The following is a 27,916-nucleotide window of genomic DNA, read 5'->3' as shown; positions in this document are numbered from 1 at the left end:
GAGAGTCTGCGCTGCATCGCAGTGGCGTGCACAGACTTTTTGAAGGGCAGGGGCGAAAATACAGCACGTTCTCGCCACTGAAGAGGGAACTTTAGCGCGCGTTTTGGCTCCCAAGAGGGCAGTTTATCATGTTTTAACCAGCCAAGGGGGCAATTTAGTGTGTTTTGCCAACCAAGAGGGCACTTTAGCATGTGTTTTGGCTCCCAAGAGGGCACTTTAGCATTCGTTTTGTCTACCAAGAGGGCACTTTAGCGCGTTTTGGCTCCCAAGGGAACACTTTAGTGTGTGTTTTTCAACAATTGGGCCAACTTATGCAATACATACAATATATACTGTATATATAAAAATAAGATGATACAGCATTATCAATATCATTTTTACTCTCTAATATTAGTATCAGCATTGGCACCAACAATTTAATGTTGGTTGGGCTCTAGTTTCCATGGGATTTTTCCCCTTGCCTCCTTACCCTTTGACTTGACAAGCACCATATTTGTTGACAAATTTGTCAGCCTCACCTACCCAATTTCCATACTGAGATCTGCTCACAGTTCAGGCAGAGTAGAACTAATGCAAATTTGTAATAATATCAGGTTTAAATAATAAAAATTTTGAAAAGTAACTCTCCTCTCGTTTCAGGTCACTTGCCCTTCCTCCTGTGTCACCGGCCTGGCGTTTCCCCTGATCCCTGATTGTTTCCACCTGTGTCATCCCACCTCATGTGTATATAGTCTTTGTCTTCCCCTGTCCTCGTCACCAGAGTATTTCGTTCGTCACTGTCCGTGTACATCCAGCCTTCCTTCAAAGTCTTGCCAGCGCCACGCTAAGTTTCAAGTTTGTTCTCGATTTTCTGTTTGCCTCTGAGAAAGAGTGATCTTTTTTTGTAATTTTTTGGTCAGCCTTTTTGAGCTAGATTTCTGTTTGTAGCCTTGCTCGCCTCCGTTGGAGTGCCTTTTCTTTGTATCCTTTTCAGCCTTAGTGCAGTTTAGTTAATTTTGATAGCCTTTTGTTTTTCCTCATGGTGAGTGAATTTTTGTTGTTTAATGTTTCATAAGAAGTTTTTGCTTTTTAGATCAGTGTAGGAAGTGGATTCCCTCATCGCCCTCGTGATCTGGACGGACAACAGGCTCACTTAGCTTCAGCGACAACGAGGCAGGGGACCAGCGACGGCAGAGAGTCACCTGCGTACTCACACTCTGACGGGATCAGCTTGTCACCACTCACCGCAGGAGCAGCATCATCCGCCTTCCGTGGAGAGAGAGGAGGAACCCATGCAGCTGGGGAGAGCTCGACTGACTCCGGAGGAGCGGAGAAAATGCCAACTGGAGGGGCGGTGCTTTTATTGTGGAGAGACTGGTCATCTCGTCGCCACCTGCCCTACTAAGAAGTCCCTGGTGGTGAGTCTCGTCTCGGCATCGACCTCCCCATCACGCACGCTCACCAAGGTCCAGGTAATTCATCACACTGACACTGAACTCGAAGCCCTCATTGACTCAGGGGCAGATGAGAGTTTGATGGACTGGGGATTAGCCAGAAAATTGGGGCTCGATGTCGAACTGCTAGAAAGACCCATCAGAGCCAGATCCCTTAATGGTTTGGAACTTTTTTCTATTACTCACATCAGTGAACCAGTTCATCTACAAATTAATGATCATAAGGAGGTGATACGCTTTTACCTGTTCAAATCCTCCTCCCATTCTCTGATACTGGGACAGTCATGGTTGCTGATTCATAACCCTCACATTGACTGGAGAACGGGAGAGATCAGAGGATGGGGGGACAGTTGCACCAAAACATGCTTCGAACCCCCCTACCAGAAAGATAAAGTCACGGAAATTATCCTGTTTTCTACTGACCCCGCCACAGACGCCGAATTCCCGGACCTGAACTCTGTGCCGACCTGCTATCACCACCTCAGGCAGGTCTTTAGTAAAACTAAAGCCCTGTCACTGCCTCCACACCGCTCTAATGACTGCGCCATTGACCTGATTCCAGGATCCACCATCCCCAAGGGCCACCTGTACTCCGTCTCTGGACCTGAGAAGGAAGCGATGAAGGAGTACATCACAGCTTCACTAGAGGCGGGCCTGATTCGTCCCTCTTCATCTCCAGCAGGCGCTGGATTTTTCTTTGTGGGAAAAAAGGATGGCTCGCTAAGACCCTGCATCGACTACAGCCCTTTGAATGACATTACAATAAAGAACCGTTACCCCCTTCCTCTCATGTCCTCTGTCTTTGATCAGCTCCAACGGGCTAAAGTCTTCACCAAATTAGACCTTCGTAATGCCTATCATTTGATCCGTATCAGAGAGGGGGACGAGTGGAAGACTGGGTTCAACACCCCCAGTGGCCACTACGAGTATCGAGTCATGCCTTTCGGACTCACTAACGCACCCGCCGTGTTTCAGGCCATGATTGACGATGTGTTAAGAGATTTTCTTGATCGTTTTGTCTATGTTTACCTCGATGATATTCTCATTTACTCCCCTGACCTAGATACTCATCGCGATCATGTGAACCAGGTGCTTAAAAGACTACTGGCTAATCACCTGTATGTTAAAGCTGAGAAAAGTGTGTTTCATGCCGACACTGTCTCCTTCCTGGGCTTCATCGTAGCCCCTGGAAGTGTACAGATGGACCCAGCTAAAGTTAGCGCTGTGGCCAAGTGGCCCACACCCGATAGCGGCAAAAGGGTTCAGCAGTTCGTAGGATTTGCTAACTTTTACAGGCGGTTTGTCAGAGGCTTCAGCGCAATAGCAGCTCCTCTTCATGCTCTCACACCCACAGGTGATCCATTGGGCTCACACCACGCAGCTTTCATGTCATCCGGGAGTCAAACAGACGATGTTCATCTCCCGGCGGTTCTGGTGGCCATCAATGGAGACGGCGGTCCGGGAGTACGTAGAGGCATGTTCAGTCTGCGCCAGGAATAAGACGTCTTCCGGGGCTTGCATGGGCCTCTTACAACCGCTTCCCATCCCCTCCAGACCGTGGTCTGACATCTCTCTCGACTTCGTCACGGGGCTCCCGGTCTCTCAAGGCAACACCACCGTCCTCACGGTGGTTGACAGGTTCTCTAAAATGGTCTGGTTCATTGCTCTGCCAAAGCTGCCATCTGCCAAGGAGACGGCAGAAGTCATGATGACCAACGTTTTCAAGGTTCATGGCTTCCCCAAGGACATTGTCTCTGACCGGGGGCCCCAATTCGTGTCACGGTTCTGGAGGGAGGTCTGCCGACTCACCGGAGCCAAGGCCAGCCTGACCTCAGGTTACCACCCGGAAGCCAACGGCCAGACTGAACGCCTGAATCAACAACTGGAAACCGGCTCTGGGTTGAGTATGCGCATAACTCCTTACCTACATCTGCCACAGGTTTATCGCCCTTTAAATGTGTTTACGGTTATCAACCCCCAGTCTTCCCAGATAACGAGCCAGAAGTGTCGGTCCTCTCTGCCCATGCCCTGATCCGACGTTGCAGACGCATCTGGATAGCCGCCCGCCAGGTTCTGATCCGACAAGGGGACCGGGTTAAAAAGGCGGCTGACCGCAGGAGACGACCAGCTCCCGACTATCAGCCAGGACAGAGAGTGTGGTTGACAGCTAAAGACTTGCATCTTATGGTCCCATCCAAAAAGCTGGCGCCACGATTTGTGGGTCCGTTCCCTGTCACCAGGATGGTCGGACCCGCAGCTGTCCGTCTTCGTCTGCCTCCCTGTCTCCCTTTGTGTACACCCAACGTTCCATGTAAGCCAGATTAAACCGGTCAAGGAGAGTCTGATGGTTCCAGTGAAGGTTCAGGGTTCCAGGTTCTGAACTGCCTGGGCCATCAGGTGTCGGCCCTAGAGGGAGGGGTACTGTCACACCGTGGTGAGGGATGTCCTGTCTTGGGTTTTTGTCCTGTGAATTTCCAGTTTTATTTTGAAAGGTAACTCTCCTCTCGTTTCAGGTCACTTGCCCTTCCTCCTCTGTCACCGGTCTGGCGTCTCCCCTGATCCCTGACTGTTTCCACCTGTGTCATCCCACCTCATGTGTATATAGTCTTTGTCTTCCCCTGTCCTCGTCGCCAGAGTATTTCGTTCGTCACTGTCCGTGTACATCCAGCCTTCCCTCAAAGTCTTGCCAGCGCCACGCTAAGTTTCAAGTTTGTTCTTGATTTTCTGTTTGCCTCTGAGGAAGAGTGATCTTTTGTTTGTAATTTTTTGGTCAGCCTTTTTGAGCTAGATTTCTGTTTGTAGCCTTGCTCACCTCCGTTGGAGTGCCTTTTCTTTGTATCCTTTTCAGCCTTAGTGCAGTTTAGTTAATTTTGATAGCCTTTTGTTTTTCCTCATGGTGAGTGAATTTTTGTTGTTTAATGTTTCATAAGAAGTTTTTGCTATTTAGATCAGTGTAGACAGTAGTCCTAGTTTTCCTCGTGAGAGTGATATTTCTTGTTCTTTTCTTTTGTTCTTGTTTGACTGCCATAGATTCAGAAAGTGTTTATAGCCTGTTTGATTTATCGCTCCTTTTGACGAGGGGACAGTTGGTCCTGAAATAAAGCTTGTCTGAACCGTTCGCCCCTCTGCTTCTGAGTCCTCCTTCTAGCACCTGCCTGACATTCAGCAGACATGGAGAAACAATAGCTGTCATGACTGTAGATCTGTTTGTTGTGTTCTTGTCTGGTTTTGTCTTGTGGTTTCTTGTATTTGATTTCCATGTCTTTGTATCTTGTCTTGTGTCTTGTTTTTCCATGCCCTCATGTGTCCTTTAAGTTCTACTGTGTATTTTCCTATGTTCCCTCTGGCTCCCTCTGTCTATTGCTTTGTTCCCTTCATGTCCTCATGTGCTCCTCCCCTTCGTTATCTCACCTGTTGGTCCACCTCACCTGTTCCTCGTCTTGTCATCAGTGTCTGTGTATTTAAGCTCTGTGTTCCTTTCACTCCTGGTCTGGTCATTGTTCTTGTCAGCGTCCGTCTTTGTCCATGCTCCAGTTCATGTGCCTGCTCCTGTCTGTTCCTTGTTCCTCCACGGTATGTGTTTTTGGATATGAGTTTTGCATTTTGCCTTTTGATTTGAACTTTGTGCTATTTGGTTTGTACTTTGTCTTGCTGTTTTTGGTTGCTACTTTGCCTTGCTTTCATTTGCTACTTTGCCTCTTGCCCCCCGTTTTGCCTGCTTCTGTTTTTGTGTTCAGCTTTAAAATAAAGCTCGCTTTTGTTTCCCCATATCCTTGCCTCCTGTGCTTAACTGCATTTGGGTCCACCTTCGCCTTTCCTTAGTCTTCCCTCTAACCCCCCGCCTGACAATAGCATTCATTTGGAATTATATCATGGCTATCTGATTAATCAATTTCCTCTGTTTTATATCAATAGTTTTTGTTTTGACTCAATGATGAAGATTTGAAGTTCTGGTGTCAAATTTTTCCATAGTACATAGATGCTGCTTTTTCAATTATAATTGCATATTACAACCAAAATTGACTGATGCCTTAATAGATGCTGAAGATGCCTGAAATAAACATTAGATGTTCTCTAAATATCAGAACAATTCAATACGGACGCATATCAAAAGAAAAACACAACATTTTTCTAGTTCCAAAGGTAGTAACAAGGTCACTGGGACTTTGACATGATGGTCTTTGAAATGAGGTGTCTGTGCAGTGGGTGTTCATATCAGGTTTCAAGCAATCACCTTTTAAGCTGAAAAGTGTGTGCATTCACTGCCCAGTCGCTGTACAGGCTTTGAAGGAGCTCTATGAATTAGCAAGTGTCAAGTTTTTCTGAAGTACTCTCGGGAGTGTTAGACTGAGGGATGAATTGAGTGGTGTTCAGACACCCTGTTGAACTCAGTCTTTTCAGTGATGTCTCCTGTCACACTCCCATTCCTCGGTTTTCTGAGACACTCCTCTCCTGCTTCTTTTGTTAATGAGCGATGTCCCAACTTCTGTCTTGTGTCTTCCTCTTTTCCACGGCTGTCTCTAGGCCCCCAGTGCAGTGTGGTGAGTTTTGCTCTGCTGTGCCGCTTTATGAGGATGTTGGGTGGTTCAGCGGCAGCAGGCACGAACAGCAACCATTTTGAGAGGCCGCCGGCAAGCCATCTGTGTGTTGCCAAGCTCTGCACTGTGCCTCTTTGAGAAAACGGATGCAGCGGTAAATAAACACTACTTATCTGAAGGCCACGTGGTGCAGCCCAGGCTGCTTGCCATAGCACTTAACATGGCAGCTCCCTAACAATAACCAGGTTGGTGTTGAGCAGAGATGATAATCCTCTGTTGCCACCAGAGTACTGAGTTTAAGTTAATGGTCCTGATGGACAAAGGGGCGGAGGGGAGAGGGGGTTGTCAGATGGGAAACATACATTATGGAAATCGGACCTTGGAGTAGTGCGGGGATGAGAGGGGCACATATGCACAGAGGAAGTGCCTTATGATGGTCTTGATAGTTCAGAGGCTTTTTTACACTGATAAGACTAAACATAGAAAAGAGGTGAACTGGCTTTGGCTTACATAATTGTATTGTGTTAAAAACATATGGATTAATTGATACATACTATCTATTCTCAATATTTGAAAAAGTTTCAATGCTAATTTTCTGCCCTTATCGATAGACTGGTACCAGCTGCAGTTCTCTTTCTCTAACAAGTACACACACACACACACTTTAAAGGTCTAATCAACGGAGGAAAAAAAACAAGGAAATGGTGAGATATTTAATGTTTACTACTGTTTTTCTGATGCCGTTATGATCCCAGTTTATGTTCTCTTGTTTCTTGTCTTATTTTGAAAATAATAAGCTCCCTAGCCGGCAGTCTGGTAGACACTGCAGCCGACAGCTGCTAGAGATCCTCCGCCAACTCCCAGGCCGACAGTTGCCAGTGATCCTCCGTCAGCTCCCAGGCCGACAGTTGCCAGTGGTCCTCCGTCAGCTCCAGCCTATGTCGCCAACTTCCAGAGGGTCTGAGTCTTCGTGCCAGCTGCCGTTCTCCAGAGGGTCTCAGCCTTTGCACCCACTGCTGGCTTCCAGTGGGTCCCAGCCTATGCCCCTGCTGCTGGCTTCCAGTGGGTCCCAGCCTTCACCTTCACAGCCGGCCTGCAGAGGACTTCCGCCTTCGCCCCAGCTGCCGGCCTCCAGAGGCCCTCAGCCTTCACCCTGCCATCGCCAACGGCCTCCAAAGGGTTTCCGCCATCCCCAACTGCCCCAGAGGGTTTCTACCTTCACTGCAGGCCTCCTGATCGGCCACTGCCCTGCATCCCGACCTCCTGGTCCCCCCAATCTGACTCGAAGCACTTTGTTTTAGCCTTTAGTTGATACTTTGTTTTTTGTCCTAGTGACTCATTTTGGTTTTCTTGTTCTCCCTTTTTTTTGTATTTCAGCATTGTATTAATTAAAGCTCACTTTCTGTTCTCCCAATCCTGCATCCTGTGTGTGTCTGTGTTTGGGTCCTCATTTAGTTTTCCCCTTAAAGCGTAACAGATGCTTTTTCCTACTTGCCAAAAAAAGGTGTCTCGTCATGTTATATCCTTGTTATAATTGTCTTTTAATAAAGAAATGAAAAACTGTTATGCCACAGATGTAGCATTTATTTTTGCCATTGTATCAGAAACGTCATTAAAAATCGAAATTTTTTTAAGGTAATGGTCACAATTGCATTCAGAAATTCCAGCACAACCGTGCATCCAGTATAGAGAGACACACTAGCTGCATTAAAAACTAAACATGACAAAGTCTGAAGCCACTCTAGCTGCTTTAAGGCCATATTTTTTTATTTTGAGTAACAATGCTATCAACCTCATGTCGTGTGTGTTTTTTTTTTTTTTTTTTTTTTTTCTTTCTACTTCCTGTTCTGTTTCGCTCCTGCTACTGGTTACTTTTGCTAGCTATAATCAATAGGTGATGTGAGGGGGGACAAGTGGGAATGCTATCCATATTATCAAAATGACCACAATGTGTTGCATGTTAACCTGCCATCCCTTTCCACCTTCCCCCTGTATGGATCTAGACCCAGGCACCATCCTAGAGTGTTTCTATTTTAACCAGTGCTGCTTTTCAGGCCTTTATGGCACAAGCAGTCTAGAAAATTTACAGACCAATTGCATATCCTGTAAATCACTAATGCGTCGCTACTTGGCTTATCAAATCTATATGTTGTATATGCATATTGTGATTCAAGTCAGACAGAGCAGAGCATGTTTTGAACAAACATACCTACTCAAATCCGAACAGAGAGCACAGGCAACAAAATATTGAAAGGCAGCATGAAAAACGCACGTCAGCAATTCTCTTATTTTTGTCTAAAAGACAAATTGCCTATAAGCTTTAATAATATAGCTCAAAAGTCTCAGTACTGACCAGTGCTGGTATGCTATAAGTCTCCCAAATTTGGAAATGCATAAAGTACATACTAAAATTAAGTTATGTTACTAAAAGTGAAATTCTACCATACAAATAGTACTTGAGTAAACGTCTGACAGTATCTGATATTAAAATTTACTTAAGTAAAAAAAGGATAAGTAAAAGTGAATTATACATCTTAACATATATGTTTATACTGTATCGGATAATCAGCATTTTTCAGATTATTGGAATCAGTGTTTTCTTCTGATTGACGACAGAATACATTATTTTCAAAATGTTCTACTTTGGCTTTGATGCAGCATACACAATGTTAAGTAACTAGTAACCACAATTATCAAATAAATGTAGTGGGAATAAAATGCAATATTTGCCTCCAAAATGTAACACCACAAATTGCACTTGAGTAAATTACTTGAGTAAACATCCTTTACATGCCATCACTGGGAAAGGAACAGCCACATTTTATTTAAATTTGTATTTCAAGAGGTCGTGGGACCTGGAATCACCACATCTAATACTATATCAGATTAAAAAGACAATATTTGGTGAAATGTTACATTTGGCATTAACAAGTTTAGTAAGTAACTCAGCTACACATTTTGTGGTGAAAAATATTGGGGTTACGCTGGTTATTGAGCTGGTTGACTAGTGAGCAGAAGGTCGCTGATTCGAATCCCGGCTCCCCTGGGGGAGCTACATGTCAAAGTATCCTTGAGTTGAACCCCAAAATTGCTCCTGATGTGCAGTTGGCACCTTGTGTGGCGGCCTCTGCCATCAGTAAGGGTCCTGCGATGAGCTTGGAACTGGGATAGGCTCCAGAAACCCCGTAACCCCTTGAAAAAGGGGGATAAAATGCGGTAACATCCCCGTGAACCTCACGATTAAGGGGAAGAAAATGAGATGAGATTTTATTGCTAATTTAATTTGGAATCAGCATGTTAGACAATACAAAGCTCAAGTCATGGAAAACTGGACAGTGTGATAATGTAACAATGGCAGGAGTCTCCAGATATCTTGGATGAAGAAATGTTGGTAGCAACAGATACAGCCTATTATTTGCACTGTTGTACACATTTTAAAGCTAAGAATGCATATTAGCCTTCAAAATGTTAAACTGCTAGTTTAAATAAAAAAAAACACACACACACACACACACACACGCACGCTTTCTGTTCAGCTCTCAGCAGCACTTCACTTATCTCCAGGGACACATGATAGCCCCAGTCGAGTACCCAAAAGCAGATGTTCAGTTCAACCTCCTGACTCAGGAATCATACTAAGCGCTCAACTATTACTAGGAAATAACTACAACTACAAATATAAGCTTTCAGGTGATGTGTAGCCTGTCGTGTCCATATTTTATGTCTCCCACTCTAGGGCCAATAAAAGCTGAGAATGGTTTGTAGTGCTTTTAAACATACAGTAACATTTTATTAGAAATTTCTGCACTGTCTCATTGTGTATTTAGATATCTGCAATAATGACACACAGCTAATTACAGTTATTACAGCCAACGAGGTGGCCAAACACAAGTGTTTTTTTTAAGGACACCCTAAAAGGCAGGAACACACTGGCCCAACCGTTGGACGTTGAAGCGCTTGGGGAGACTCGGACGAGGTCGGGAACAAATCTGTTTGGTGTGTTCAGCTGTGTTGGAAGCTTTCGGAGCTGCGCAGACGTTGTCTGCAACATGCAAAGTCTGAGGAGGTTGGCTGTCGGCCGTCTGAGCCATTGGATTCTCTGATTGGTTGTGTATTAGCTGTATGACCTTTCTGATTGGCGGTGTGCTAGCGAATCAGTGCGGTGTGTGGGAGGGGCAGAATACTGTGTGCGCTTTGTTTTTCTATGCAATCGGTTCCGTCATTTCCTGTTTTCATGTAGCGCCACCCGCTTATTGCATCGCAGAACGTACGCGCTACTGTGGAGCCGGCAGCACATTGAAGTGGTGTGTTCAATGCAACTTTTCTGCCGAACAGGTCAGACAAGAGGCAACAGAGTCGTCAAATGAAGGCAGTTGGCTGTTGGTTTGAGTCTGGGCAGTGTGTGGGGGCCTTAAGGGGACACTTTTTTTCAGGAAGTCAGACCAATCCCCATCCATGATTTTGGTGGCTAAAACAGGTATTTTAACCCACTCCAACCCTTACCGAGTGGATTTTGTGCCAAAATCTAACCTGAGCATGTCCTGAAATTCAACCTAAACAGACATACATTTGTGACGTAAACTATCAGTTTTTTATGTTATCTGTGGTTTTGCAAAAAGCTTACTTAGCCAACATGTATTCTGGCAAATGGATGCAAATAATCGTCTTATCATTAAGTCTGATATGTTAGCTAAAAGTTTAATTGTCACATCCAGCAGACGCAAAGCAACATTAGCATCATGTTTCCAAATGACATAGTCCAAAATTCACTCTGTGTTAGCTCCGCTTTAGTCTCCACCACCAGCTCTTTAGCTATATGCTCTATTTTGTTCACTAGATAGTTATAAACTTTGTCCAACCAGTGACACTGAACCAAAACAATGAGCTAAAAGACACAAAAATTGGGCATAGAACTGACGGGAACTGCAGAGTTAGACAATCATTTTATATAAGTTTGTCACTATGTAAAAACCCTTTTAAATTACCCAAAGTCAATGTTGTCATATTTCACTTTGTCATGTGTTAAAACCACACTCCAAATGATTTTTAGTACTGGTGCAACTGCAATTTGGAGTTGATGTGAATTCTCTCGAAATTAGTCGCCTAAGTTGATGATGCTTCAACTCAAAGAAAGACTTTGGACTTATTCTCTAAGATAATAAGATTAAACAAGCAATTTATAATGTAACAAAATGTGTAACAGTTAAATTCTGATTTGTTTATGAAAATCTGAACTACAAGCAAGATTGTTGCTTTCCTTGCTAGCTATAAGCTACCACTAAGTGTAGTACAGTCGGAATGATAACAATGGCAAAAAAAAAATCCCAACCTAAGCGCTCAAAAAGAATCGAACATTACCACTACAACAACATCTACTATACAAGGTATTTTTTCTGGATATCTATTTGCAATGGATAAGAATCATGATAAGTAAGCTGACCATCCCAAAATTACAACTTAAAAATGCAATATGTAAGAACAAGCAACCTGTCAAATTCATACTCAAATGAATAAGGGCAGCATATCGCTAAATTATAAGCATAATCGCATTCTGTGGCTGCTGTCAGGATGGGCTTACTGGAGTCGATGTTCAGGGCATTGTTCTGAGGACACCCCGCCATCTCCTCCACCTATGAATATAGAAACAAGGGAATTTTCCCCATTCTCATCAGAGGCCCTGTAGGGGGGTTTAGCTTGAAGATATCAAGAAATCATCTTTTCCATGACTCTTCTGCTGAGGTGTGAAACAGCATAACAGAAAGGAATCGTCCCCCCCTGGGCCCAACGGAGCATAAAGTGGACCTGAGCTATAACTGCTGATGCAATCAAAGGATGCCAGTAACCTGTGAAATGCAAACTTCCCTATGGATGACAGTGGAGCAGGGGGAACTTTAGGGCACTGACGGCCGTAAAGTTGCTGGGTTTTGTTGAAAGAGTCTCTGAAAACTGTGGTATCATACTCAAAAGTAACATATGTTATTGTGGATTCAGGTTCTGCATCTTTTTTTTGTTTTGTTTTTAAAAAAAATCTTTTTTTGTTTTAAATAATTTCTCAGATGTTCAACAAAGCTTTATGAATGATGCTAGGGGTAGCATCATTCATAAAGCTTTGTTGCCCTCTCATAGGCTGGAACACCTACAGTATAGGAATAAACAATATTCAGATCAAAGCTGCTGAGCAGCTCTAACTCAGATAATTGATCATCTCCGCATCATACTGATAACAATAAAGCCATTACAATGATAATCCATCATAGCTGCTGACAAGATGAGATCTTATTCGACAGATACAGTGTTTGCCCACACATATTAATTGGCCACTAATCCTTAACTCTATATTCACCATATAATATGCAGACTACTGTATATTCATTATTAGTTTATACAGCATCTCTCAGTGAAAATAACAAAAAATAAAATAATATATTAAATAAGTAAGTATTAATAAATAAATAAATAAGTCCTATTGAATAACAGAAGACCTTGTTATTTTCAGTCATTAAGGGAAAATATGATGTGTTGGTATCTATTTCTAATGTCAAAATAATGATAAAAAATAAGTGAATAATAAAAATGTGGCTATAAATCCAATTTAAATGTTATTTGGAATGTACCGTGAGTCATTGCTTTGAAACAGTCTGCTTCATAGTCATTTGCATTTAATATCAAGTTTTCTCCTCACAATCTATAAATGGAAACAAATGCAAACAATACTGCTCAATGGATTATACATTACCTATCACCCACCTACAATGCAGGCTGAGTTCCCTCCCCTGACAGCTTAACAACAATTCACACATGGGCTAACCTAGCCCTAATGACCCACATGAAGGCTGGTTGGGTCAAAGACTCACTAGTGGCCCTAATGACTCTGAAACTCAGAGCTCACTGTCAATAATTTTATTTTATTTTTTTTTAAATCGGTAAATACAAAAGTAACAACAATACCAAGATTTTATAGAATCAAAATATACCAAAACAATGCAGGTAGATAAAGTAACCATGTGAGAAAAACAGAAAAAAGTGAAATTGAAATAGAAGTAAAACAGAAAAAAAGAAAAGAGACAAAAAAGGGGACAATTAGACACATGTACAAACACACAGGAAGGAACAACATAAAGAGGAGGGGAAGGAGTGGGGGGGTCCAGTTGCGCATTTAGTTAATCGTCCTCAGCCAGGGTATAGTTATAATGGGTCAGCCGGAGGTTTATCACTCTAATTGAAGCCCATCTAATTGCTTTACAAATTCAATAAAGTCATCCCATGTCTTATGAAAGTTCTGAAGAGCACCATTAACAGTATACCTGATCTTTTCTAATTTGAGATTACACATGGTACTCTTGATGAGATGTGTGTGGGTGGGTGGAGCAGCATTCTTCCAGTTTAGTAAAATCAACCGCCGCGCTAGAGTGCCAAAGCCTTGTGCTGACTGGAGGTCGTGGATATGTTTTATGAGGATACACCAAAAATGGTCATAAGGAGGCAGGAAGTAACAGGGTTTTTTTTTAAATATTTTAGAGAATAAATCAAATAAGGGGTTGTAATAGAGCAGGGAGAAGAGAGAGATGCTCTGCAGGCCAAAAGAAAGTTTAAATTGTTTTAGAATTCTTAGAGAATGTCACACAAAATTAAGTTTGGGGATTGAAACTGGGAGCAGGAGCGATGCCCCTAAGAGAGCAGAGAGGGAGTATGGACGGCAAAGGGAGGCCTCGATATTGACCCATGCTGGACAGTTTACACTGTCAGAAGATAAAAGCCAGAAAGACATGTTGGTCAAGTTCGATGCCCGGTAGTATAGTTGGAAATTAGGGGCAGAAAGGCCCCCAAGCTGCTTAGGTCTCTCAAGGAAATCTTTACGCATCAGTGCATGTTTACTCCCGCAGATAAAGGCAAGATTAAGGCCATGTTATGGCAAAATATTCGTTCTTATGCAAATTAAGTTTGTACCCTGAGATGGCCCCGAAAGAACTGAGCAGAGATGAGATGTGAGGGAGAGTGGTATCAGGGTTAGAAAGAAAAAGAAGGAGGTCATCCGCATAGAGGGAAACATGCATCTGACCGCCCCAAATAATTCCCTCTATCCTATCAGCCTGTCTCAAAGCTATGGCAAGAGGCTCAAAAGTGATCAAAAACAAGAGGGGACTTAAAGGACAACCCTGTCTTGTGTCTCTACCTAGATGGAAATGGTCGGACACTTGATAATTAGTAAGTACAGAAGCCATTGGTGATGCATTGGTGTCAAAAGCCTTTTTCGAGTCTAGCGAAATTGCAGCCTCTGCACTCAAATGTAGGGAAGGAGTATGCAAGATATTGAGCAGTCGTCGTACATTATACAACAAGTAGTTCTGACCAAGCAATCTGATTGGTCAACAAGAAATTTAGAACGTGCTCAAATCAGCATGACAGCGCACCTGACTCATTACTCAAAATATTACTCCGCCAAGTCTGTGGCAACTTTGTAACTGTCAGAGCTGGAGTAGGAAACAGCGGAAAAATAGGCTACAAAATGGATCGGTTTCTTGTTAATTTTTATTTATTTGGCGGTCTCAGTTTGGATGAATGGTTGGAGGAGGATGAGAGGATGAGGCCTCCGACTTTCTTAAAACTACCAGGTCCGCCTCTGTGATCGCGGCATGACGCTCAGTTTTGTTGTGGCCCGCTCTCCTGAGAGACTTTATGAGTCCACTAAACACGTTGTTTGACACTGTGAACTCCGAGAGGAGGGTCATTGATATAACGGTTGATGCCAGCCCTCAATCCGACGTAGCTGCTGATGGAGTAGTGACCTTGGCTGTTTCTTGCTGACCCATAAAATTCACGAAGAATCCTGTTTAGCTCTTTTTTTGTTATAGTTACAAAATCTACATCCTGTTTAGTGCTTTTCAGATACTCCTGAAAACATCTAACAGCCCAAGACGTTGATCAGCGATAAACGTAAGCATTTTTTGTTCATCTGTGCAGTATTGATTTAGTTCGGGAAATCCCGAGACCGCGATAAAACATTAACGTCAGCTCAGAGTTCACTCATTTGGGACTAGAAAATCCTTTCTGTTGCTAGGTCGTTACTAAGGGTTGGATTATTTGCTGTAGTGGTAAACCATGTCCCATTACACATATGAGTCTACTGACGTGACTGATTTTGTTTTAGTCAGAGCCCATGTGTTTCCAGTCTTGGGTAATATTGCTTAATTACAGAATGACTGTCTACCTAACTAGTTGATCATTAGAAATGATGGAGGGGAGAATCATCTCCAAACGGAGACCTAGGTTTTTAGCTAGAATCTTAAAATCCTGATTAAGGAGGCTTATAGGTCGAAAAGAAGAACAGCACTGGGGATCCTTGTCCTTTTTCAAGAGGAGCGAAATGGTGGCATGATACAAAGTCGGAGGAAGAGTTTTTGTTTGATAGGATTCAGTGTACATCGCATGCAAGAGGGGCACTAATTTGTCAGAATTTTTTTTATAAAAGTTGTCTGGAAAGCCGTCCGGCCCTGCAGCCTTCCCGCTTTGCAATGAAGGAATAGATTATTTTATAAATTCAGGGGAGATAGTTTCTTCAAGTAACAAAACATCTTAAGGGCTTAATTTGGGAATATTCAAATTACTGAAAAAATCACCAAACTGGTCTGGGTTAAGATGAGATTCAGAAGTATAAAGACTTGAATAAAATGTTTTGAACTCATCGTTGATGAGCTTGTGATTGGAATTGATAGAGCCGGAGACAGAATTATAAAAGGAATGGTGCGAGAGGCAGCTTTTTGGCGAAGCTGATGGGCTAAAAGTCTAGTAGGTCTATCCCCGTCTTCATATAGTTTTTGGCGGGATTTAAGTAGTGATTCCTCTGCACGCTGAGTTATTCAGAGGTCAAACTCTGTTCTTAAAGCGATCCTATCTTTAAGGAGGTCGGAAGTAGGGTTTACTGCATATTGCTGATCTAGGTGGAGAATGGAGGAAGTGAGGTCAGAGATTCTACCTTTGCAAAGCTTATTTACATGGGATGTAAAAGAAATTATCTGTCCCCGCAGAAACGCCTTCAAAGCTTCCCAGCGGATAGATGTAGAAGTATCAGCCACAGGATTAGTCAAAAGAAATGTGTCAATTTGGTTTGAGACATAGGTGACAAACTCAGGGTTGGAGAGAAGAAGAGGATTAAAGAGCCACAACCTGTTTGGGGGTCTTTCCTGTAAAGCGAGCTCAAGTTTGAGTAGTGAGTGGTCGGAAACTACAATACCTTGATAATCACAAGCTCTAATAGAACCAAGTAAAAAAGCATCAATAAATAAATGATCAATCCGTGAAAATAAATTATGTACAGAAGAATAGAAAGGGTAGGATCTGGAGTTAGGGAATTTGAAACGCCAAGGGTCCACATAATTGTAGGTCTCCACAAATGATTTAACCACCTTAGACGATTTAGAGTCAGGATATGGTTTAATAGATGAACGATCATGGGCAGGGTCTAGAACTGAATTAAAATCACCGCCAAGGATTAGATGGTGTGTGTCTAAATTTAGTATAGAACTAAAGAGGTTAAAAAAAAATTAACATCATCCCAGTTAGGAGCATAGATGTTAACCAGTGCAAGTGCAACCCAGGTTACTAAGCCTTATTACTAGTCTTATTAAAATAAATTAATATCTTCATGTGACAAATAAATAAATAGGGGTTTTGATTTGAAATAATCTTACATGGAAGGAATAAATAGGATTCATGATTAAAATCTTAAGATTTTAATCATGAATCCTATTTATTCCTTCCTTCCTTTATTTATCGGCATATTTAAATATGCCGATAAATAAAAAGATAAGAATCATTAATTGAATTAATGCACACAAGTTTATTTATATTTGTTAAAAATGGTATTTCATTTCAATTCATGTCAAGTGTGGTGAATGTACCTTCTCAAAATGTACAAGATTCAGGTGACATGAGGAGTTCACGTGATGTAACCAATCAGACGCCGTGAGGGTGTACTGCCGTCGGGGTTTTTTTTTCTCTCTCTCTCTGCCAGACTGACTATGAGGTGGCTGCATGCTAATCTCCGCTGCAGATATTTTTGTTTTGAAGCAAAAGAGCCAGATATTCCAGCACCTTTGTCACTGTTATAATCAGTGCAGACAGCAAACCCTTTTTTTGTCGTGGACTGATTAAGTGGACCGTGTGTTTGCGAGGGAAACAAGGGAGAACGTGAGTTGTTTATTAGCAGCCGTGGCTTTAGCTTAGGCCGTTAGCCACATGAACTTTGCTAAACCCCAATTGTGAAATTGCACATTGCTGAACTCCCGTGTCCCTGTTTCTTCAAAAGTGTGACCTGGACTGATGAGAGCCGTGTGAGTTGCATTGTGACGGACTGTGTGTGTGTGTATATATGATGCTTGAGCCTCTGGTGATTAAACTTTACTGACATTAGTCTCATAAATGGAGTTGAAATGTATATGCTAGTGTTAATGTGGAGAAACAAGGCGTTAATTTCATGTATGTTGTGTTTAAAAATTGTTTATATTAAGGTGTTTATTTACATTACCCTCACCCCATGTGTTTTCTTGTGAGAGTGAGTGGCGGTAAAGAAAAAAAAAGAGATGAACAGAAGAGTAATCGTTCAGCCATTTTGTTTCATGTTAATATTGATAAATATGTTCAGTTCATTTGATGGACAGTGAGAACAGTTACAGTGATCATTAAGCAGTAATGTCTTAATGTACATGAATGTATATGTGTGTTTACATGCATGTATTTATATGTAAAGGTTTATTTTTTTAATGAGAATATTATAATAACCCTCTTTTGGCCTATATAGGCCAGGGCCCGTATTCACAAAGACTTTTATCTTAACGTTAGGAGAACTCCTAAATCGGACTAAAAGTTTTTATGTAGGAGTTGTTTCTTAAGAGTAATTCACAAAGCCGCTGAGACCTACTTTTAGTTATGAAAACATTGAACTCCTAAACTAGAAGTAACTCTCTGTTGCTATGGATGACGTCATTTTATAAGGACGCACTTAGAAGCGGTGACAACGGTGATTGGTTGTTGAGTGACAGGGCAGCCCATTGAATTTAGGCTACGCAATGCATGAAGTGAAAATAAGGAAGTTGCCTACAAGCCCATGACAAAGCCGAGATATTGGCCCCCCCCGCTTCGGACAAAAATGACAGATTAGAAGATTGCGATGAAAAACGTGAATTGTCAATAAAAGCGGCATTTGCTCGAAAAGCTGCGTCAAACCACTCTCCATTAAAATTCGGGAATCGTGTGTTGATCCGGGCCATTTCCCAACAATGTCCAGTATATTGTAACGTGTGTCAAAGACAATTTGTGTATAGATGGAATGCAACTTTTTCCGATTGACACAAAAGCCCTATTCGCACGGGACTTGTATAACCTGGGGACCTCCAGTAATTTGTAATAATTGCGGAGGTCGTCTGTGATTTTGATCCCGTGCGAATCTGCGATGTCCGTAATTTGTAAAGTAAAAATTCCACTGCAAATTACCTACCATATTTCACCAAACACAGAGGTCATGTGATAATATTAGTCCTGTGCGAATCGGCATCTCTGTGATTTGGGGTCGTTTTTTGTTTTTCTTAAGGTTTTTTGTGTTTTCCACACCTTTTTTCTGCCTTTTTCCTGGTCAAGAATTATGGAGGCTGCGTTGGGAATTTTGAATGAAAGTTTTGACAGCATTTTGGGTGCAAATTCAGGAGGCTCATCAGAAGAGCAAAATCTCGAAAGACGATTAGATGGATTACATGCATGACAGCATGCGGTAAGGAACATTCTTCCATCTTTCAACAGGCTCACCAGTTATTATATTAAAAATATCCATATCTAACCGCATTGTGCTGCTCCAGTAAGGGCTCCGGTGCGATCGACCCGGGGGATAATGTCAGTAAATTAGAGTTTAAACACAGACTTTGCGTCGCTTTTGCTTGAGTTTTTACTCTATCACTCAAGGCAAATTGCCAGTATCCCTTACTCCTATATCGGGTCTAGACTTCTGATTTACTGGTCCACAAAGTGAAAGTGAAAGTGACGCACTGAAAAAATTATCTATAGCTCTCAGTCTTTACTATTGACAGTCAGAGCTGAGGTGGGTTACACAAGGGCTGTATTACACAGGGTGCCAAAGACCATCACATAGCAACCATTAGGGTCTGAAATGGAGCTGGATACAGAAAAAGGAACATCTTTATGGATGAGGATTGCAGTACCTCTGCTTTTAGAATGAAAGTAAGAGTGGAACATCTGCCCCACCCACCCCTTTCTGATCCTAAAGTGGTCTGATGTACCAAGATGTGTCTCTTGCAAAAAGGCAATGCCTGTTTCCAGAGTGTTTATTGGTATAATTAAATAATTATTGGTATAATTACCTGTCACTGAGGTGAGGAAGCAGCGGCAACTGGACCTGTGGGGCGGGACAGGGTGGGGAGAGGTGGACAGAGACGCAACTACAAGGAACACACCAAAAGAAAAAGGAAAAATAAAATAAAATAAAAAAGTGAAAAAATTGATGTAAGGAGCATCAAACACAAAAAAACCACAACTAAATTGAAGTAGATGCACTTCAACCCCCCAAACGAGCTGAAGGCAACCTACCCTACAACACTTCGTAACTGTATGTATATACATACTGCGATGCCTATTTAGCAGCATCCTGGCTAAATAGAAAACAAACAAGAAATTAGCAAACTTCTTATATTTATAACTAATATTTTAGAAAATTGGCTAGATCCTCAAACCAGAGACAAACAACAAATCAAGGTTGTTAAGATGACCAAAAACAGAGCTCAAAAGAGAATATATAGAGGTGGGAGAAAACTAATTAAAAAAAATAAAAACAATAATAATAATAATAATAATGATTATAAAAATAATAATAATTTGGTGGCAGAGAAAAGAGAAAAAAAACACTAAATAAAAACACAACTGGATGGGCATTGAACAACTACTCCCAGCATGAGCCAATAAAAGTAAAATGCATTTAACTTATAGCTGCCCATCACAGTTGAGCTTTTTTCCCCTCCCCCTCCCCCTCCCCACTCCATTTCTCCTCTTTTCCCTCTCTCGAAACATACGTAGCAGTACCACAAACAGAGTCCACATGAACATGAAACCAAACCAAAACGACTTGCAGTCTCTTTAGCTGGGGACATCCGAATCCATTAAAAAAAGGAAAGAAAAAGGAGAGGGGAAAACATAGTACTTAATTCAAGCTGATTAGAAAAGAGTGACTTTATCTACCAGTATCAAAACGAAAAGAACTGCAAATTTACATGTGCACAGAACAGCATCCATGAAAGCAGGCGGCAATTAAGATTGGAGAGAGAACAATAGGAAAAGGTTAAATGTGCCACCGCACTTAATTCCAACGTACACTCGTAATGGCTAACACCGAGTAGGTCACTTTTAACAAATAGTAACATGGCCAATCCAAGTCATTGAGGGGGAATAACCCAACGACAGCTATTTGTGCAGACCGACTGCGGTGGGAGTCCGACAGGAAGCTTTTACACACGTTTTAAGCGTACACAAACAGTCATGTGTCACAAAACGCTATCTGGATGGTTCGTTAAGCCATGTAAGCTTACCGCTACTGAGAAGTCAAGTCAAGTGTCAGCTGCCTCTCATTACTCTCCTGCCTGTGACCTAACAGGCAGGAGAGTAATGGTGGACCGCTCCTCAAGCCTCCCTGTTAGGTCGCACTCGGGGATCGACACTTTTTGTCTGCCATTACGGCGGTGTGCCGGAGATGCTACTGCCTAGTGAGTTGTCCAAGAACCTTCTTTTTAGCAAACTCTGTGTACACAAACAATATTCTTAATGCTCGTGTTCATGTGTAGAGACCCTGGTGATACTATGAGCAAAGTTTCATGTTGTGTCGAGCCTTCTTAGTTCTTTAAAAATAGCGTAAAAAAATGCCCTCGCACTCCATTGAAAATTAGCTTGCCTGAAACAAAACTACGGTAAATCTTAAAAGTGCCTCTTTTGTCATAATTATGCATTTACATTAAGGTTTGGCTCATATTCAATCACAAATAAAGCCTCAGTTGCTTTTTAGCTAGAGTTTCACTTTTTTTTGGGCCTTTTATCGGTTTTATTGATAGTACAGCTGAAGATATGACAGGTAACGGGATGAGAGAGAGGGGGAGAGACACGCGGCAAATGGTGTCCAGGCCAGGACTCGAACCCGGGGCTGCCGCAGCGAGGACAAAGCCTCTGCACATGGGACACCCGCTCTACCAACTGAGCTAAACGGTGCCCCAAGAGTTTCACTTTAAAGAAGCTGAGAGCCTCCGATGGCTTGGTGAAGCTCACCTTCTGGTTGTCCCTCATGAAAACCAGACGGGCGGGATGGTGGAGACGAAAGGTGATGTTAGGCTTGTGAAGTCTGCGTTTCACACCAGTAAACGAAGAGCGGAGCCAGGCCACCTCCAAGCTGACATTGGGGAAAAAGTGAATCCGCTTGTCTCGGTACAGAATTGGCCCATCGTGGCAGCTGGCGAGACACAGAATCAATTCACGTACTCTGTAGCTGTGCATCTGAACCAGGAGTGGTCTTGGCTTGGCCTCAGCTCGTGGTTTGTGTGCGGCGGTTTTGGTGGATGCAGTCAATGATAATAGGCGTTTCAAAGGCATTGGAGCCAAAAATTTCATGAAGGAGGATACACACAAAATCAGCCGGTTTAGGAATCTCCACTGATTCGAGCAGGCCAATAATGCGGATATTCTCTCTTCATGTGTAATTGCTCAAGTAGTCAAGTTGTTTCTTCATGGCCTTGTTTTCCTTCGTTAGCTGCGCGACCGTCTCACCTAGCCCCGCAAGTTGCTCACAAGTGTTGGTTAGAGACTCCTCCACATCCTGAATCTTTTTCCCGTGAACATCAACCGTCAGCTGCAGAGCTGAAATAGCTGCACCACACTCTTTCTGAAAGTTTGCAAGCGACACAAGGTTTTCATCCCTCAGTTTGTCGATGGCGGCTTGAAGTCAGCAGCGGCATCCATGACTGCGGGCAGGGGGAAGCACAAGCTAGATTGGTTAGCTAGCTTAGCTGTAGAACCGTAATCATCGTGGAGTATGGAAGCAAATCTGTACCATAATTCAAATTAAAATGGATTAACAGAAATGCTTTTTCATTTTCAGATTAAAGCTGCATTTTTTTCACTCATAAATGAAATGAATAATAAATCATCCAAATTGCATTTTCATTTTCTTCAAGACTGCTAATTTTGTAACTTTATTAAAATGAAAAAGGAAAGGATGTTTAAGATTTAATTTTCAAAAGTATTGGTTCACGGGGCTGAGCTGCCACATCCAATATGGAGGCGACATCGACGTACGGTCCAGTGCTGATACCGTCAGTGCATTACCGGGAATATGACTGTAAAAGCACTGTATGTTTCATGGGTTCGCAAACGCGAAATCATGGCTGGCTTGACCGAAGTACAGATTTGGAGATGGTGGTGATTTCTTCACTGTTTCTGAAAACATGTACCACAGTCTATGGTACCAACACAACCTTCACACTCTCCTCTTGTCTCTTCTCTTGCTCCAGGGTCAAATATGCACACCGTTCCCTAACGTACTAGATGCGTAGCACGGTCGGTCAGACTGGGGGCTGAAGAAGAAGAGAGGCCGCTGACATCACTCTCCTGTGCTGCTTGGGATTGCGAATTCAAATTGAATTTTGGACTCTTTTTTTGCGGGGGGCGGGCATGAAAACAAAAAATGTTCTCTTTGTTTTCGTTTTAGTTGTGTGACAAAATGAGCAGAAATTGCTCTCAAATCAGCTGTCGCAGGCACCGTTGCTATGGGCCCTTGCCAACTGTCACCTAGCAACCGAGATCAGCTGGGCACACACACACAGACAGACACACAGACACATACAGCCACAGACAGACACACAACCACAGACAGACACACACATACATAGACACACAACCACAGACACACAGACAGACACACACACACACACACACACACACACACAGATGCACACACACACACACACACAGACACACAACCACAGACACTAGGAACACAAACACACACAGACACACACAAACACACAACCACAGACAGACACACACAGAAAGACACTCACAGACAGAGACACAGACACACACACACACACACACAGACACACAAAATGTGTGTTTAAAAGCACTTTCCAACACAAGTTTAAGCTCTCTCTCTCTCTCTCTCTCTGTCTCTCTCTCTCTCTGTCTCTCTCTCTCTTTCTCTCTCTGTCTGTCTGTGTAGCCTCTCTCTATTTTTCCACGATACAACTTTTGGCACTTAATTTCTACCTCACCTTTGAGCGCACCCAGACAAATTATACATTAAAACATGCGTCTCGGTCACACGTATAATGTGCTTCTACTCTTCTTCATGGACATGAATGAGACCAGGTGAAAAGATCGAAAAAAAGATTTCAAAGGTCGACATCTCTGGCATACGCTGACCGAGACACACTATTCAAACTTTAAAATGTAGATACAAGTCCAGATTATCAGTGTGGGATTCAACTTTTGCTTTAGCTTTCATAGTTTTTTCGTCACGGGGCAAAGCGCACAGCCCACTCTCGCGACTTCCCAGCGGGGAATTGTCTAGTTACTCATTTTATTTATGAGTGAAATAACGCAGCGATGACCTTAAAATGAAAAAGCCTTTCTGCTAATGCATTTTAATTTTCAAATTTGACATTTCAAATTGAATTTTGGTAACTATTTGCTGGGGCATCTTTTAAAAATTAAATCTTAAACGTCCTTTTCTTTTTCATTTTAAAAAGCAATTTGGATGATTTTATTTATGAGTCAAAAAATGCAGCTATATTCTGAAAATTAAAAGGCATTTCTGTTAATCAGGCACGGTTCTAGTCTTGGAGGGGCAGTAAGAAATTTTGATTGGTCGCTAACTGCTACTGTGTTGAGTGCCATAGGGATGATGTTTTTTTGTATGCCTACCAGTCTATGATGCCAACCCAGACGTAAGCATTGTCGATTTGCCGTGGGTCCATCGGCAAAGCTCTAATGGGAATTCATTTCCTGGATTGACGAAGAAAACTAATTCTGTGTCCAACAAATTCTTGATGTCAGTCTACTAACATATTTTCTATTAAAATGTAAAGCTACAAGGTAATGGGCGTTTTAAATTTTAAACCCACCTCCACCCCGTTATAGGAGGAGGACAACTTTATCAATGCCATATTATAGTTAGTTATCTAATATTAAATGGAATCTAACCATAAATATTATTAATAATTGCATTATTATCTTCCAGCATTTGCTAATGTTACAAGTTTTCAAGTTTGGAGTATAAACAATAACTATTTTACAACAGATTTTTTCACAAAGTTTTTTTTGTGTTTTGTGTTTGCCTACAGTGCGGCTCATGGTGGTGCAGCTCTCTCGTTCAGATAGCCTATCGGTATGTGGGTGGTGGTAGATGTGAAAGGAGGATGGGACATTTGGTGGTGGGGCAAAATGTAGGTCTCTTTGTAATCTGTGAAGTAATCTGTGACAATGCAATTTTGTAAACAGCGCTATAGAAATAAATCTTGACTGATTGATTGATGCTATATTATTGTGCACCACTTTCTTGTGTGCCTCAAGTGGAGGAGTTTAAGTATCTTGGGGTCTTGTTCACGAGTGAGGGAAGGACGGAGCGTGAGATTGACAGACGGATCGGTGCAGCGGCCGCAGTAATGCGGTCTTTGTATCGGTCTGTCGTGGTGAAGAGAGAGCTGAGCCGAAAGGCGAAGCTCTCGATTTACCAGTCAATCTACGTTCCGACCCTCACCTATGGCCATGAACTCTGGGTCATGACCGAAAGAATAAGATCCCGGATACAAGCGGCCGAAATGAGTTTCCTCCGCAGGGTGGCAGGGCGCTCCCTTAGAGATAGGGTGAAGAGCTCTGTCACCCGGGAGGAGCTCAGAGTAGAGCCGCTGCTCCTCCACATCGAGAGGAGCCAGCTGAGGTGGCTCGGGCATCTGTTTCGGATGCCCCCGGGACGCCTCCCTCGGGAGGTGTTCCTGGCATGTCCCTCCGGGAGGAGACCCCGAGGAAGACCCAGGACACGCTGGTGTGACTATGTCACTCAGCTGGCCTGGGAACGCCTTGGGGTCCTCCCGGAAGAGCTGGAGGCAGTATCCGGGGAGAGGGAAGTCTGGGTGTCCCTGCTCAGGCAGCTGCCCCCGCGACCCGGCCCCGGATAAGCGGAAGAAAATGGATGGATGGATGGACCACTTTCTTGTGCTTCAGAAAGTCGTGTGTGCCTGCCTGGGTTCCCTGTTTCTCCCTGCCTGATGCCAGCACATTCAGATTAACCGCTGTCGGAGGCTCTGGCCCCAGGAAGTAAACAGTGACCGGCGGCGCTAACCTGAATTTACGGGTAATGGAGTCCCCTCTCACTAACGTGTGTTGTTTAATCCTGTTGGTGGGGTGGGGGAGGCTCGCGGGCCAACAGGATTTACAGCGGGTCTAGCAAGGGTTGAAAGTTGAAACCCGCCTCACAACTGGCACGTAGCCTGCCCTTGTGAGGCTTTCCATGCCGTGGAGCAGGACAGAGACAAACTCTGCAGCAGCTGCCGATGGGACTATGCTACCAATAGCAGTTCCTAGCAGGCATGCTAACAACAAACAGGCCTGTGGCTAAAACTATCTGGAGTGCCCGTGGTATCTAATGTGCTGCTACTGACTGTATGCACGGGGCAAGAGAGAGAGAGACCCGGCTCTGTTGGCAGAAGAGCCGTGGACTGTGGTTACTCTGAGCAGGATTCATGGGAATAAACTACAACATAATATATCTGAATGTACTTTTTTTATTTTTATTTTTTTTTTATTTTCGGAATGAAGTGGGGTCAGTTTGGTGGGGCGGTTGAAGCATTTGGGGTGGCATTGCCCCTCCTTGTCAATGTCTAGAACCGGGCCCGCTGTTAATCCATTTTAATTTGAATTATGGTACAGATTTGCTTCCATAGTGGAGGAGTACACATCCTTAGTCTTCTGTCTCGTTTCTGGCATATTCCCAGTCTCTCAAGTCTCTTACAACTTTGGGATAAAGATAACTTGGTAAAAGTTTGCAAAAGCACCAATAAAATATATTTCAGCTGCGAGAAGACCATCTAGCATGCTTGCATGCTTTAACAGAAGTCCGATTGTTCAAATTACTGTATGTATATTTTTGATCCAGCAGATTTGTTCACATTGTCAGACGACCTATAATAAATTAATTTCTGAACCAAACTTCATGAAATTATTTTGAGAGTTGCAGAAATCATTGGAAGTCTGCCATGATATACATGTTTAAAACAGCACCACCTGATACATGAAGGGATGCGAGGGCCCGTTCATCACTGCTTGAAGTTTTAATTTATGTTGGTACTTCAAATTAAATGTTGTCATCTGAAAAAGTAATGACCAGTGGTTAGTCAACCCCTCCATGACAATATTTAATTTAATCCTATGTCAGCACAATATTTAAATTGGGTCTGAAACTCACACTCTTTGGACATTCCCACTCCGAAGCACTTCTGCAGGCGGCAGTACTGACAGCGGTTCCTTGTCACCTTGTTGATAATGCAGTTCTTGTCCCGGTGACATGTATACACCATGTTCTTCTGGATGCTTCGGCGGAAAAAACCCTGAGGAGACAGACACAGAAGTTCATGAAAGGAAGACGTTAAGCTTATTCAGCCTCTCATCTTCTGTAGCTGCCTATTCTATTAAACATCCAAACAACTCTGTTGAAACTGGGTACCATAATGTCACAACAGTCTGTTTTAACAATATGCTAGAGTTTTTGTCTTTTCATTACCATTAAGGCTGAGAGAAAAGAGAGTCAGTTTGTCCCTGCTGGGAGCCCTGTGGAGCTTCAAATGCCAGATTTAAGCTCAAAAACAGACTACTAGTGGGAACAGATAGTGAAGAACGTCAGGATATCAAACAATGAGGCTGCTGGTGCAGTATGGAAGACTAAGTGAGGACTTTGGTTCAGCTGTGGGTGGGGAGCATCCCATCTGAACTTGACAAGGTGACATTGAGCTCCTGTGGAAGACAAAATAAACTTTTACTCATACTTTAATTGTTATTAAGTGGTGTAGCAGTTAAGTAATGGATCTTACTAGGGCTCATTTAGTTTTAGCGTTAAAAGAGATGTCAGTAAATTGATATAAAAACCATGTTGCCTCATCAACACTTGACAGTAGAGGAGGGATCATTACAGTTTAACCCAGGGATTCATATCAACACGAGGAAATTTTGTTTCAACTCCTCGTTTAGCAAAAATGACAAGACAGCTCAATTAATATAGCCTTCATAATCACATCCTTGAATTTGATGCTCATGTGTTCAATGTTCAATTACATTTTAGATGTATGCTGCTGTAACATCCCCCTTTATCAGAATGTTGGTACTCTATGTAAAACATAAATGAAGCAGAATGTAATAATTTGCTAATCCATTTGATGATTGTAAATATGTACCTGTTCTGAATTTGATGCCAGCAATACGTTTGAAACAAGTTAGGTCAGGGGCAATGACAGACTGTGAAAGTTGTGGAATTCTCCAAAAACACCTATTTGGAACATTCCACAGGTATACAGGTTCATTGGTAACAGGGGCATCCTCAAAATGCTCAGTCATTCACTAGCAAGGATGGCAATTCGCTTGGCCATTTAGGCAACTCCTGCATTTAACTCCTGCGAAATTTTAAAGTTACTACAAGGAACTTTTTTTTGACCCAGGTGGCCCCTGTGGACAAGGGATGATGACAGTAAAACAAATTAAAATTTGTATTATACTACCAGACTACAGAGCAGCGTACTTCTTCAGGCTGTGAGACTCATTAATTCATCCCTCTGCACTCCACCATAAAAAAAAATTGTTTAATTTTAAAAACTAAACAACCAAATAAGTCAGAATCTGACCCGGTGACAGGCATTAAGA

The 27,916-nt window shown here is 42.6% G+C and overlaps 2 protein-coding genes across 12 annotated transcripts in view; one reads left to right on the top strand and one right to left on the bottom strand.

The window, feature by feature from the left end:
* The window catches only part of LOC115578680 (retinoic acid receptor beta), a 390,811-nt gene that overhangs the window by 81,538 nt on the left and 281,357 nt on the right, over window positions 1–27,916 (bottom strand). For 3 of the 5 annotated variants that reach the window (XM_030411754.1, XM_030411755.1, XM_030411759.1), the window contains 2 exons: window positions 26,472–26,613; window positions 19,339–19,416 (listed from right to left, as the gene is read on the bottom strand). In XM_030411754.1, the coding sequence (XP_030267614.1) occupies window positions 19,339–19,416; window positions 26,472–26,613 (220 nt within the window). The remainder of the gene's footprint in view (window positions 1–19,338; window positions 19,417–26,471; window positions 26,614–27,916) is intronic. The other 2 variants (XM_030411757.1, XM_030411758.1) reach the window with 1 other exon arrangement.
* LOC115578681 (formin-like protein 20) lies at window positions 4,841–7,544 on the top strand. Of its 7 annotated transcripts, none has more exons than XR_003983502.1 (4): window positions 4,841–5,006; window positions 5,958–6,216; window positions 6,583–6,675; window positions 6,769–7,544. XR_003983502.1 is itself a non-coding variant. In XM_030411761.1 (4 exons), exons 2-4 carry the CDS (start codon window positions 6,118–6,120, stop codon window positions 7,270–7,272), a joined length of 546 nt encoding a protein of 181 aa, XP_030267621.1. In that variant the 5' UTR covers window positions 4,927–5,006; window positions 5,958–6,117; the 3' UTR covers window positions 7,273–7,544. The 7 variants fall into 7 exon arrangements, 3 of the variants coding, with proteins under 3 accessions (XP_030267621.1, XP_030267620.1, XP_030267622.1); XR_003983501.1 differs by having other exon boundaries at window positions 4,927–5,006; window positions 5,958–6,125; XM_030411761.1 differs by having other exon boundaries at window positions 4,927–5,006; window positions 5,958–6,125; window positions 6,642–6,675.

This window comes from Sparus aurata, chromosome 3 (assembly GCF_900880675.1).
Source record: "Sparus aurata chromosome 3, fSpaAur1.1, whole genome shotgun sequence".
Classification (NCBI taxonomy): domain Eukaryota; kingdom Metazoa; phylum Chordata; class Actinopteri; order Spariformes; family Sparidae; genus Sparus; species Sparus aurata.
Note: the sequence above shows the minus strand (reverse complement) of the source record. Positions and strands in the feature narration are given on the sequence as shown.

What these genes read in the sequence shown, in the direction of transcription:
- LOC115578681 (XM_030411760.1), top strand. Translation starts at nt 4,959, where the DNA reads ATGCTCCAGTTCATGTGCCTGCTCCTGTCTGTTCCTTGTTCCTCCACG. An exon ending in CTGTTCCTTGTTCCTCCACG is followed by an intron (nt 5,007 to 6,768) that starts GTATGTGTTTTT and finishes GAAAATAATAAG; the next exon opens with CTCCCTAGCCGGCAGTCTGG.